The sequence below is a fragment of the Oncorhynchus kisutch genome, linkage group LG11 (genome assembly GCF_002021735.2).
Source record: "Oncorhynchus kisutch isolate 150728-3 linkage group LG11, Okis_V2, whole genome shotgun sequence".
Lineage (NCBI taxonomy): Eukaryota > Metazoa > Chordata > Actinopteri > Salmoniformes > Salmonidae > Oncorhynchus > Oncorhynchus kisutch.
Genome location: NC_034184.2, coordinates 13142351 through 13155906, shown reverse-complemented (window position 1 = coordinate 13155906; position 13556 = coordinate 13142351). Strand labels below are relative to the sequence as shown.

The 13556-nt window shown below is 41.8% G+C and overlaps 1 protein-coding gene across 4 annotated transcripts in view; it reads left to right on the top strand.

The window, feature by feature from the left end:
- Positions 1–13556, top strand: part of LOC109899998 (trinucleotide repeat-containing gene 6B protein-like) — a 56781-nt gene that overhangs the window by 14588 nt on the left and 28637 nt on the right. For all 4 annotated transcript variants that reach the window (XM_020495700.2, XM_020495702.2, XM_020495701.2 and 1 more), the window contains exon 6: positions 10718–10876. In XM_020495700.2, coding sequence (XP_020351289.2) covers positions 10718–10876 — 159 coding nt within the window. The remainder of the gene's footprint in view (positions 1–10717; positions 10877–13556) is intronic.

Below are 13556 nucleotides of genomic sequence, written 5' to 3'. Positions count from 1 at the left end.
CTAGCTGTTGGCTAATGTGCTATACTTTATGATGAATCTGAGCTGTTCGTATTGATGTGTGAATATGAGATGGAGCCTATTATCTTATAGACATGTGGAGCGGAAGGAAGGATTGATGTTAAATCCATAATTGATAAACCTTTAAATCTATTTTCCTTTACATTTTTTGGTAGCACTTTACCATAAGGTTCCATTTGTAAAGGGGTTGTAATTGTTATGAATCATTATTTAATCATTTGTAAATGCATCAGAAATAGGGATTCAAATTTTGGTCAATTTTGCTGCCGACTAATGGACCGGACTGGTTAACAAACGGTTACATTTTCTTCAAACAGTAAAATGGCGTGACCAACAGAAAATACTATCAAGCGGTATGTGTATAATGTTGAGAGGTTTATTTCACAGCCCTGACAATGGTAGTCGTCCCAAGGCTGGAAGGCAGGTGACACAGAAACGCATTTCGCTTGTTTTAGACAGATTTTGCCGTGAGTGAAACCTCTCCCTTCACATTTTTCATTAAGAGCTTAATGGATCATTCAACAATAGCAAGCATATGGTCTTACAGGCAAAATGCTACAGCCTATGATTGAACATGCAACTCCTGTAATGAAGCTGCTAATAAAAAGTCATTTCCCGCAATTTAGAAACACCGTACCTAATGTAAGCTGTTCCATATGTGACAGACATGAAAATCTGTGTTAGAAATGTAGCAAGATGGGGAATCTGTAACAACAACTAGGATGTGTTGCCAATATGACAAGGATTGTGCCTTTGACTTCTGGACAATGAAAGAAAGTTGATTAAAAACCAATAGAACCGTTTAGAAGTGCTGGTTAATGGCATCAGGAAGTCTTTCTAAAATAATTGCCTCCATGTTTCTATGGATGGATTTTTGCAAGGCAACTTTGAAGCAAGGTAAGACATGCCTCATTATTTGAAGTAAAGTAAAAATGTTCAGCTTTCAAATAACTGCCTCAAGCTCACATTGCAAAGCGGTGGGTGACGCACTGGTGGCATGCCTACTGTTGACTATAGCCTATATACTCAAATGCCAAATGAGAGGCGCGCTTTAATTGAGAGTTGAGATTGAGAAATAGAAATGGCTACCTTTTTAATCGTGTTCGACAATGTTTTTAACACAATTGCATTTAGAATTGTTATTTGTTGTGCAATGACTGGGCTTACAAAAGCAGGTTGTACCCCAATGAGGAGCTGCTCTAGCGCTGTCTGACAGGTGATAGGCTATTCTGCTCCTCAAACTAGGCTCTGTATGCTGTCTGACGTGGTAGGCTATGCCGCTCCTCAAACTAGGCACTGTAAGCTGTCTGACAGGTTGTAGGCTGCGCCGCTCCTCAAACATGGCACTATGTGCTGTCTGACAGGTGGTAGGCTACGCTGCTCCTCAAACTAGGCTCTGTATGCATGTGATAAATAAGATGACTAATGGAAATACACAGGTTAATTTGCATAATTCAATTGCCACCTATCTGATACGCATGACCGGTCAAATGTATTTTCGGCGGCTTGCCTATTAACCTCAAGGGTAAGTGGGACCTGACCAACATCCAGTGAAAGTGCAGGGCGCCAAATTCAAACATATCTCATAATTAAAATTCCTCAAACATGTATTATACACCATTTTTAAATATATATATATTTTTTTTGTTGAATTTACCCCTTTTTCACCCCAATTTCATGGTATCCAATTGTATTAGTAACTACTATCTTGTCTCGTCGCTACAACTCCCATACGGGCTCGGGATAGACGAAGGTTAGCGCCCACTATGCCCGCCCCGCCACAGGAGTCGCTGGTGCGCGATGAGACAAGGATATCCCTACCGGCCAAATCCGGACAACGCTAGGCCTATGGTGCGTCGCCCCACGGACCTCCCGGTCGCGACCGGTTACGACAGAGCCTGGGCGCGAACCCATGTCTCTGGTGGCACAGCTGGCGCTGCAGTACAGCGCCCTCAACCACTGCGCCACCCGGGAGGCCCTATACACCATTTTAATCCCACCACAGTGTCCGATTTTCAAAAAGACTTTACAACAAAAGCATACCATGCGATTATGTTAGGTCAGTACCTAGTCACAAAAAAACACAGCCATTTTTCCAGCCAAAGAGAGGAGTCACAAAAAGCAGAAATGGAGATAAAATTAATCACTAACCTTTGGTGATCTTCATCAGATGGCACTCATTGGACTTCATGTTTTGTTCGATAGAGTTCATATTTATATCCAAAAATCTCTGTTTACATTGGCGTGTTATGTTTTGCCTCTAAAACATCCAGTGAAAGTGCAGAGAGCCATCTCAATTTACAGAAATACTCCTCATAAATGTTGATAAATACAACTGTTATGCATGGAATTAAAGATATACTTCTCCTTAATGCAACCGCTGTGTCAGAAAAAGCTTTATGGAAAAAGCACACCATGGAATAATGTGAGTACAGCGCTCAGAGACCAAAACAAGCCATACAGATACCTGCCATGTTATGGTGTCAACAAAAGTCAGAAATAGCATTAGAAATATTCACTTACCTTTGATGATCTTCATCAGAATGCACTCACAGGAATCCAAGTTCCACAAATGTTAGTTTTGTTTGATAAAGTCCATTTATGTCCAAATACCTCCTTTTTGTTCGTATTTAGGACAGTAATCCAAATGAGCAGGCTCTAGGTCCAGACAAAGTAAAACAGTTATATTACAGTTCATATAAACATGTCAAACAATGTATGTAATCAATCTTTAGTATGTTTTTATCATAAGTCTTCAATGTTTCAACCGGAGAATTCCTTTGTCTTTAGAAATGAAAGGGAACGGAGCTAACTCTCACGGCACACGCCTGACTGAGCACATGGCCTTCTGGCAGACCCATGGCTCAATCAGCTCTCATTCTCTCCCACTTCACAGTAGAAGCTTGAAACAAGGTTCTAAAGACTGTTGACATGTAGTGGAAGCCTTAGGAAGTGCAATATAACCCCACAGACACTGTATATTGGATAGGCTAAGACTTGGAAAAACTACAAACCTCAGATTTCCCACTTTCTGGTTGGATTTTTTTCTCAGGTTTTTGCCTGCCATATGAGTTCTGTTATACTCCGACATCGTTTTAGAAATGTAAGTGTTTTCTATCCAAATCTACTAATGATATGCATATCCTTGCATCTGGGCCTGAGTAGCAGGCAGTTTACTTTTCATCCGGGTGTGAAAATACTGCCCCCTACCCCAAAGAAGTTAATGGTTAACTGTTAACATCCCTAATTATAAACCATTTAATAAACGGTCACATCGCATTGGTTAAAATAGTGCAATAACTGTTCAGTGTTTGCCAAATGGTGAGCCAATATTTACCTCTAGTTATGAGCCATTTTATAAATGCACTTACAAACACTTATAAGACCTTATTTTCAATAGTTGCACATTTGACCAATACTTTTTTTTACCACTATTGGGTGTGATGCGTTGTTGCTCTGTCCCAGTAACAGAAGAGGTTGTCAATCATGATGTGTCTTGACCCACCTTTGAAACCCTGATCCCTATCCAAATTTACATCCAGGATGTTATTCAATCATCATTCCTAACATATTACCGTTTACCAGGTTATATTAACACACTTACCACTTCTCTCACGTCTATTCCCCCTCAGGAGACTGAAAATATTTGGCATGGGTCTTTAGATCCTCAAAGTTCTACAGCTGCACAATCACTGCCTGGTATGGCTATTGTTCGTCATCCGGCTGCAAGGCACTACAGAGGGTAGTGCGTATGGCCCTATACCATGCGGTGTTCTCTGCTACCGCACAGCGAGTGTAACGGAGGGCCAAGTCTATGTCCAAAAGGATCCTTAACAGCCATAAGACTGAACAGTTAATCAAATGGTTACCCAGACTATTTGCAAAGTAGCTGCTGCTACTCGCTGTCTCTGTGCATAGTCACTTTACCCCTTCATACATGTCCATATTACCTCGACTAACCTGTACCCCCGCAAAGTGACTCGGTACCAGTACCCCCTGTATATAGCCTCGTTATTGTTGTTTTTCTTAATTGCGTTGTTGGCTAACTTCACTAGGGTAGCGGGCAGGATTCAGAATTTTGGATGAAAAGCGTGCCCAAATTAAACTGTCTGCTACTTAGGCCCAGAAGCTAGGATATGCATATCATTAGTGGATTTGGATAGAAAACACTCTAAAGCTTCCAGAACTGTCAAAATAATATCTGTGAGTATAACAGAACTGATATGGCAGGCAAAAACCAGAGGAAAATCCAACCAGGAAGTGGGAAATCTGAGGTTTGTAGGTTTTCAAGTCTTATTTTGAAACGCTGTTTTTCCATTGAAAGCCTATCCCCACCATGCAAAGACTAAGGACCCAGTTCACGATATCTATGGCTTCCTCTACATGTGGCCAGTCTTTAGGCATTGTTTCAGGCTTTTACTCTGAAAAATTAGGGAGATAAAGCACTTTCAATGATCCCAGTGGAAATTTCCAGCCATGAGTCCTGCGTGTGATCAGGAGCGTGCATTTCTTGTTTCTAATTTTCTATTGACAAAGCTTTTGCCCGGTTGAAATATTATTGATTATTTATGACAAAAACAACCTGTGGATCGATTTTAAACATCGTTTGACATGTTTCTACCAACTTTTATTGTACTTTTTTGACTTTTCATCTTGATGTTGAGAGTGCGCATTGCCTTTGGATTTCTGAACTAAACGCACCAACAAAACAGAGGTTTTTGGACATAAAGAGGGACATTATCGAACAAAATGAACATTTGTCTAAGCTGGAGACCTGGGAGTGCCACCAGATGAAGATCATCAAAGGTGAGTGATTCATTTTAATGCTATTTCTGACTTTTGTGAGCCCTCTCCTTGGCTGGAAAATGGCTGTGGTTTTTGTGGCTAAGCGCAGAACTAACATAATCACGTAATTTCTGTAATTTGATGTGGCTCTCTGCACTTTCTCCGGAGATGCATTTCTGAACATAACACGCCAATGTAAACTGAGATTTTTGGATATAAATATGAACTTTATCGAACAAAACAAACATGCATTGTGTTACATGAAGTCCTATGATTGCCATCTGATGAAGATCATCAAAGGTAAGTGATTAATTTAATCGGTTTTTCTGACTTTTGTGAGCCCTCTCCTTGGCTGGAAAATGGCTGGTTTTCTGTGACTAGGCGCTTACATCAAAAAATGTGGAAACCTTGTGGCCATTTATTAGTGAGTTGGAAACATAACAGTATATAATCTTAAACATGCAATACATAGTAAGATATTTTTTTAAATAGGATACATTGGGGTGGGAGATAATGGCAGTGACTCATGTAGCCTATCATTGATACAGTGAGTAGCCTAACTAATTCAGATAAACAGGTGGGGTCTTTCTCCACTTTACTTTTACAAGTCAGCTTAGAAATTGACAAGATATTAACTATTTAAAATACAACATTGGGTCTCATGGTCCCCTTCTACAGTTGAAGTCAGAAGTTTACATACACCTTAGCCAAATACATTTAAACCCAGTTTTTCACATTTCCTGACATTTAATCCTAGTAAATATTCTGTCTTCGGTCAGTTAAGATCACCACTTTATTTTAAGAATGTGAAATGTTAGAATAATAGTAGCGAGAATGATTTATTTCAGCTTTCTTTAATCACATTCCCAGTGGGTCAGAGGTTTACATACACTCAATTAGTATTTGGTAGCATTGCCTTTAAATTGTTAAACTTGGGTCGAATGTTTCGGGTAGCCTTCCACAAGCTTCCCACAATAACTTGGGCAAATTTTGGCCCATTCCTCCTGACAGAGCTGGTGTAACTGAGTCAGGTTTGTAGGCCTCCTTGCTCGCACTTGCTTTTTCAGTTCTGCCCACAGACTTTCTATAGGATTTAGGTCATGGCTTTGTGATGGCCTCTCCAATACCTTGACTTTGTTGTCCTTAAGCCATTTTGCCACAACTTTGGAAGTATGCTTGGGGTCATTATCCATTTGGAAGCCCCTTTTGCGACCAAGCTTTAACTTCCTGACTGATGTCTTGAGATGTTGCTTCGATATATCCACATAATTTTCCTCCTCATGATGCCATCTATTTTGTGACGTGCACCAGTCCTTTCTGCAGCAAAGCACCCCCACAACATGATGCTGCCACCCCCATGCTTCACGGTTGGGATGGTAATTCTACGGTTTGCAAGCCTACCCCTTTTTCCTCCAAACATAACGATGGTCATTATGGCCAAACAGTTCTATTTTGTTTCATCAGACCAGAGGACATTTCTCCAAAAAGTACAATCTTTGTCCCCATGTGCAGTTGCAAACCCTAGTCTGGCTTTTTTATGGCTGTTTTGGAGCCGTGGCTTCTTCCTTGCTGAGCTGACTTTCAGGTTTTGTCGATTATAGGACTAATTTTACTGTGGATATAGATACTTTTGTACCCGTTTCGTCCAGCATCTTCACAGGGTTTTGCTGCTGTTCTGGGATTGATTTGCACTTTTCGCACCAAAGTATGTTCATCTCTAGGAGACAGAACGCGTCTCCTTCCTGAGCGGTATGACCGCTACGTGGTCCCATGGTGTTTATACCTGCGTACTATTGTTTGTACAGAGGAAAGTGGTACCTTCAGGCGTTTGGAAATTTCTCCTAAGGATGAACCAGACTTGTGGAGGTCTACCATTTTTTTTCTTTTGAGGTCTTGACTGATTTCTTTTGATTTTCCTGTGATGTCAAGCAAAGAGGCACTGAGTTTGAAAGTAGGCCTTGAAATACATCCACAGATACACCTCCAATTGACTCAATGATGTCAATTAGCCTATCAGAAGCTTCTAAAGCCATGGCATAATTTTCTGGAATTTTCCAAGCTGTTTAAAGGCACAGTGAACTTAGTGTATGTAATCTTCTGACCCACTGGAATTGTGATACAATGAATTATAAGTGAAATAATCTGTCTGTAAACAATTGTTGGAAAAATGACGTGTCATGCACAAAGTAGATGTCCTAACCGACTTGCCAAAACTATAGTTTGTTAAGATGCTCCTCTGTCCTCTACCTGTAACCTGTATTAATGGCACCTGTTTGAACTTGTTATCAGTATAAAAGACACCTGTCCACAACCTCAAACAGTCACACTCCAAACTCCACTATGGCCAAGACCAAAGAGCTGTCAAAGGACACCAGAAACAAAATTGTAGACCTGCACCAGGCTGGGAAGAATTAATCTGCAATAGGTAAGCAGCTTGGTTTGAAGAAATTGACTGTGGGAGCAATTATTAGGAAATGGAAGACATACAAGACCACTGATAATCTCCCTCGATATGGGGCTCCACGCAAGATCTCACCCCGTGGGATCAAAATGATCACAAGAACGGTGAGCAAAAAAATCCCAGAACAACACGGGGGGACCTAGTGAATGACCTGCAGAGAGCTGGGACCAAAGTAACAAAGCCTACCATCAGTAACACACTACGCCGCCAGGGACTCAAATCCTGCAGTGCCAGACGTGTCCCCCTGCTTAAGCCAGTACATGTCCAGTTCCGTCTGAAGTTTGCTAGAGAGCATTTGGATGATCCAGAGGAAGATTGGGAGAATGTCATATGGTCAGATCAAACCAAAATATAACTTTTTGGTAAAAACTCAGCTCGTCGTGTTTGGAGGACAAAGAATGCTGAGTTGCATCCAAACACAATACCTACTGTGAAGCATGGGGGTGGAAACATCATGCTTTGGGGCTGTTTTTCTGCAAAGGGACCAGGACGACTGATCCGTGTAAAGGAAAGAATGAATGGGGCCATGTATAGTGAGATTTTGAGTGAAAACCTCCTTCCATCAGCAAGGGCATTGAAGATGAAACGTGGCTGGGTCTATCAGCATGACAATGATCCCAAACACACCGCCCGGGCAACGAAGGAGTGGCTTCGTAAGAAGCATTTGAAGGTCCTGGAGTGGCCTAGCCAGTCTCCAGATCTCAACCCCATAGAAAATCTTTGGAGGGAGTTGAAAGTCCGTGTTGCCCAGCAACAGCCCCAAAACATCACTGCTCTAGGGGAGATCTGCATGGAGGAATGGGCCAAAATACCAGCAACAGCGTGTGAAAACCTTGTGAAGACTTACAGAAAATGTTTGACCTCTGTCATTACCAACAAAGGGTATATAACAAAGTAATGAGAAACTTTTGTTTTTGACCAAATACTTATGTTCCACCATAATGTGCAAATAAATAAATTAAAAATCCTACAATGTGATTTTCAGGATTTTTTTTCTCATTTTGTCTGTCATAGTTGAAGTGTACCTATGATAAAAATTACAGGCCTCATCTTTTTAAGTGGGAGAATTTTGTGTTTTTGGGATTCATGAAGAATCAGAATGGACGTGGCTATGAGAAGTGGCTGACTAAATACTTTTTTGCCCCACTGTATATCAACAGGCACTTTTTCAGTAGGAGAGGGAGAGACGATGGCTGCCCAAGCTCTGCTAATTTTTCAAAATAAAAGCTTGAAACTGTCTAAAGACTGACACATTGAGGAAGCGATAGGAAATGAATCTGTTTGATATCCCTTTAAATGGAGCGAAGGCAGGCTATGGAACATGGAGCTTTCAAAATAGAAGCCACTTCCTGGTTTGATTTTGCTCAGTTTTTCGCCTGCAATATCAGTTCTGTTATACTCACAGACAATATTTTGACCGTTTTGGAAATTTTAGAGTTTTCTATCCTAATCTGACAATTATATGTATATTCTAGCATATAGGCCTTAGAAATAGGCCGTTTACATTGGGAACGTTATTTTTCCAAACATAAAAATAGTGCCCCCTAGCTGAAAGAGGTTAACAAGAAATTTGTGGAGTGGTTGAAAAATGACTCCAACCTAAGTGTATGTCAACTTCTGACTTCAACTGTATGTCCTTCATCTGTTTCTTAAGTATTTTCCCATCCTGGAATCAGAAACCCTATGGGAATCTTTGGGAGAGAAGAGAAATGTATTACAATTTAGCATAGACACTATCTACACAACTTTACTATTGTCATGATTTATACCATTAAGGCTTAGCTAGTAATCTTATTGACAGCTTACTAATAATAATAGTGTTTAACATTACTTGTTAACACATCTCTAGCGACCACCGATTTTAAAGGGGTTACCTAGTTATCAAAATTTTTGCTAATACACTAGCTAGCTAGATTCTTACAATTGGAACCACTAGTGTGCTGACAGGATGCTAGTTAGTTCACTTACCAGGTACCTAGCTAGACATACCTGAATTCTGATGTTAGATAATGAACATGCTAATCTAAAAAAAGCTAGCAAAACAAATTGCATGGAATTTCTATCATGTCGATGTTCGCTAGCTGGCTGCTATCGTTTGCTAGCTAGTGAAGCTAACTAGCCAGCAAACGTGAACAATTTATCTAGTTAACATTATCATGCCCAAGATTATCTCATGCTAAATCATCTAGCTGAATTTTATATTTAAAAAGCCATTTTAGGTTTCACCTAATGCTAGCTAGATGTTTCCTAGGTAGGACAGATGCTACGTAGCTAGCTGGACAGCAAGCTAAATCACCCATCAGAAATTCTGTATCCGAAAGTGAAAAATTGCATTTTTATCTTGTGAATGTTTATTTTGCGTCATCTCTTCTGTCTGGCCTTTGCACACTTCTCATAGCCACGTCCATTCTGATTCTTCATGAATCCCAAAAACACAAAATTCTGAGCACGTCCCAGGTATTTATTTCAAGCGCAATATTCGTGCAGATGCTGTATCACAAAGTAGGTAATTTCTCAGAAACCAGTCAAACACGCCAATAATATGGCTTGAGATATTCAGATGAGGCCTTCATTCCTGGAATAAATAGCTAAATTGACCACAAATCATCAGGGTTTTAAACGTGGAGCCAGACATTGTAGTTGACCGTTGATCTGAAAACCAACCATTTCTGTTTCTGGGAAAGAGAAACAATGTATCACACCTAAGTGAGAAAATAAAAATGGTGTATCTGCAACCATTGAAAATAAGGTTGCATAGGACCTCCTGAGTGGCACAGCATCGCAGTGCTTGAGGCGTCACTACAGACTCTGGTGCGATCCCAGGCTGTGACCAGAAGTCCCATAGGGTGGTGCACAATTGGCCGCTGTCCGGGTTAGCGGAGGGTTTGGGTCGGGGGCTTTACTCAGCTCTTTGCGCTCTAGCGACTCCTTGTGGCGGGCCGGGTGATTCCTTGTGCAGGTTGACTTCGGTCGTCAGTTGAACTGTTTTCTCCGACACATTGGTGCAGCTGGCTTCCCGGTTAAGCGGGCGGGTGTTAAACTCGGTTTGGCGGTTCATGTCGCGTCATGTTGGGGAGCCTGTTGGGGAGTTGCAGCGATGAGACAAGATCGTAATTGGATCGCAATCATGAAAAAGGGGTAAAATACAAAAAAGGAACATAATACTGTTCCATTATGATACATAAGGGTTCAATATTATACGCATTTGTAAGTGCTTTTATAAATGGTTAATAGCTGGAGGTAAATAGTGGCTCACTATTTGGCAAGCACTAACTGGCTATAGCACTACTATAACCCATTTATTAATGTTTTATAATGCATTTACATATGACTAACCATTAACGTAAATATTAACACTTTACAAATGGAACGTTACAATTTTTCATAAACCTATAGAGTACATATCAAACAAACCACTCACTGATTGATTGATTCCGTTGTTTTCCTGTGTAGCTCCATCGTCCGGCTGGGACGGTGGCTCTCCCTCGGACCCCCCGGTGGACAACGGCACTGCAGCCTGGGGGAAACCTACTGAGACCCCCACCGGCTGGGAAGAACCTGGGAAGACCACCTCTGGCTGGGGAAACCCCTCACCCAACCCCATCAAATCTGGTAAGGGAGCTAACTACTGTAAATCCTCAAAGATATGATGGCTGATTGTCTAACTATAGGTACAGTGTAGAGGTCGACCGATTAATCGGAATGGCCGATTTAATTAGGGCGACAGATTTTCACCTTGTCAGCTCGGGGGAAACAATCTTGCAACCTTACAGTTAACTAGTCCAACGCTATAACCACCTGCCTCTCATTTTTTATTTTATCTGTTATTTTACCAGGTAAGTTGACTGAACACGTTCTCATTTGCAGCAACGACCTGGGGAATAGTTACAGGGGAGAGGAGGGGGGGTGACTGAGCCAATTGTAAACTGTGGATTATTAGGTGACCGTGATGGTTTGAGGGCCAGATTGGGAGTTTAGCCAGGACACTGGGGTTAACACCCCTACAACACCCCTTGTTGCACTCCACAAGGAGACTGCCTGTTACGCGAATGCAGTAAGCCAAGGTAAGTTGCTAGCTAGCATTAAACCTATCTTATAAAAAAACAATCAATCAATCATAATCAATAGTTAACTACACATGTTTGATGATATTACTAGTTTATCTAGCGTGTCCTGCATTGCATATAATCTGACTGGGCGGTGGTAGGCAGCAGCAGGCTCTAAGCAGTCATTCAAACACTTTCGTGCGTTTTGCCAGCAGCTCTTCATTGTGCGTCAAGCATTGCACTGTTTATGACCTCAAGCCTATCAACTCCTATCAACTCAAGCCTAACCGATGTGAAATGGATAGCTAGTTAGCGGGGTGCGCGCTAATACCGTTTCAAACGTCACTCGCTCTGAGACTTGGAGTGGTTGTTACCCTTGGTCTGCATGGGTAACGATGCTTTGAGGGTGGCTGTTGTCGTTGTGTTCCTGGTTCGAGCCCAGGTAGGAGCGAGGAGAGGGACGGAAGCTATACTGTTACACTGGCAATACTAAAGTGCCTATAAGAACATCCAATCGTCAAAGGTTAATGAAATACAAATGGTAGAGGGAAATAGTTATATAATAACTACAACCTAAAACTTTGTACCTGGGATTATTGAAGACTCATGTTAAAAGGAACCACAAGCTTTCGTATCTTATGTTCTGAGCAAGGAACGTTAGCTTTCTTACATAGCACATATTGCACTTTTACTTTCTTTCTCGGTTTCGGCTTTTTTTGGTCCTCCAATAATCGGCATCGGCGTTGAAAAATCATAATCGGTCGACCTCTAGTACAGTGCATTCGGAAAGTATTCAGACCCTTTAACTTTTTCCAAATTTTGTTACGTTGCAGCCTTGCTCTAAAATGTTCAAATTAGTTTTTCCCCCACATCAATCTACACACGATACCCCATAATGACAAAGCAAAAACATTTTTTTAGAAATGTTTGAATGTGTGTGTGTGTGTGTGTGTGTGTGTGTACCTGTATTTGGGGAATTTCTCCCATTCCTCTCTGCAGATCCTCTCTTTCTCTGTCAGGTTGGAAGGGAAGTGCACAGCTATTTTCAGGTCTCCCTAGAGATGTTCGGTCACTCAAGGACATTCAGAGACTTGTCCTGAAGCCACTCCTGCTTTGTCTTGGCTGTGTGCTTAGGGTCGTTGTCCTGTTGGAAGGTGAACCTTCACCCCAGTCTCAGATCCTGAGCACTCTGGAGCAGGTTTTCATCAAGGATCTCTCTGTACTTTGCTTCGTTCATCTTGGTTTTATCAGACCAGAGAATCTTGTTTCTCATGGTCTGAGACCATTAGGTGCCTTTTGGCAAACTCCAGGTGGGCTGTCATGTGCCTTTTACTGAAGAGTGTGGTTTGGCCACTCTACCATAACGGCTTGATTGGTGGAGTGCTGAAGAGATCGTTGTCCTTCTGGTATGTTCTCCCATCTCCAGAAGAATTCTTTAACTCTGTCAGTGACCATCAGGTTCTGGGTCACCTCCCTGACCAAGGTCCTTCTCCACCGATTGCTCATTTTGGCCGGGTGGCCAGCTCTATTAAGAGTCTTGGTGGTTCCAAACTTCTTCCATTTAAGAATGAGGGAAGCCACTTTGTTCTTGAGTACCTTCAAGGATGTACAGGATTAAAATGTAATTCTACTACACCGGCTCTGATGCTCATCGGATGTGGTAGGGCTTGAAAACTATTAGACTACAAAAGGAAACCCGGATGCGAGCTGCCCAGTGACGCGAGCCTACCTGATGAGCTAAATGCCTTTTATGCTTGCTTTGAGTTAAGCAACACTGAAGCATGCATGAGAGCACCCGCTATTCCGGAAGACTGTGATAACGCTCTCGTACGCCGATGTGAGCAAGATTATTCACAAAGCCACGGGGCCAGGTGGATTACCAGGACGTGTACTCGAAGCATGTGTGGATCAACTGGCAAGTGTTTTCACTGACATTTTCAACCTCTCCCTGACTGAGTCTGTAATACCAACATGTTTCAAGCAGACCACCATAGTCCTTGTGCCCAAGGAAGCAACGTTAACCTTCCTAAATGATTACCGCCCCGTTGTACTCACGTAGGAAGCCATGAAAGGCTGATCATAGCTCACATCAACAACATCCTCCCGGATACCCTAGACCCAATTTGCATACCGCCCCAACAGATCCACAGTGATGCAATCTCAATCGTACTCTATACTGCCCTTTCCCACCTGGACAAAAGGAACACCTATGAGAATGCTGTTTATTGACTACAGCTCAGCGTTCA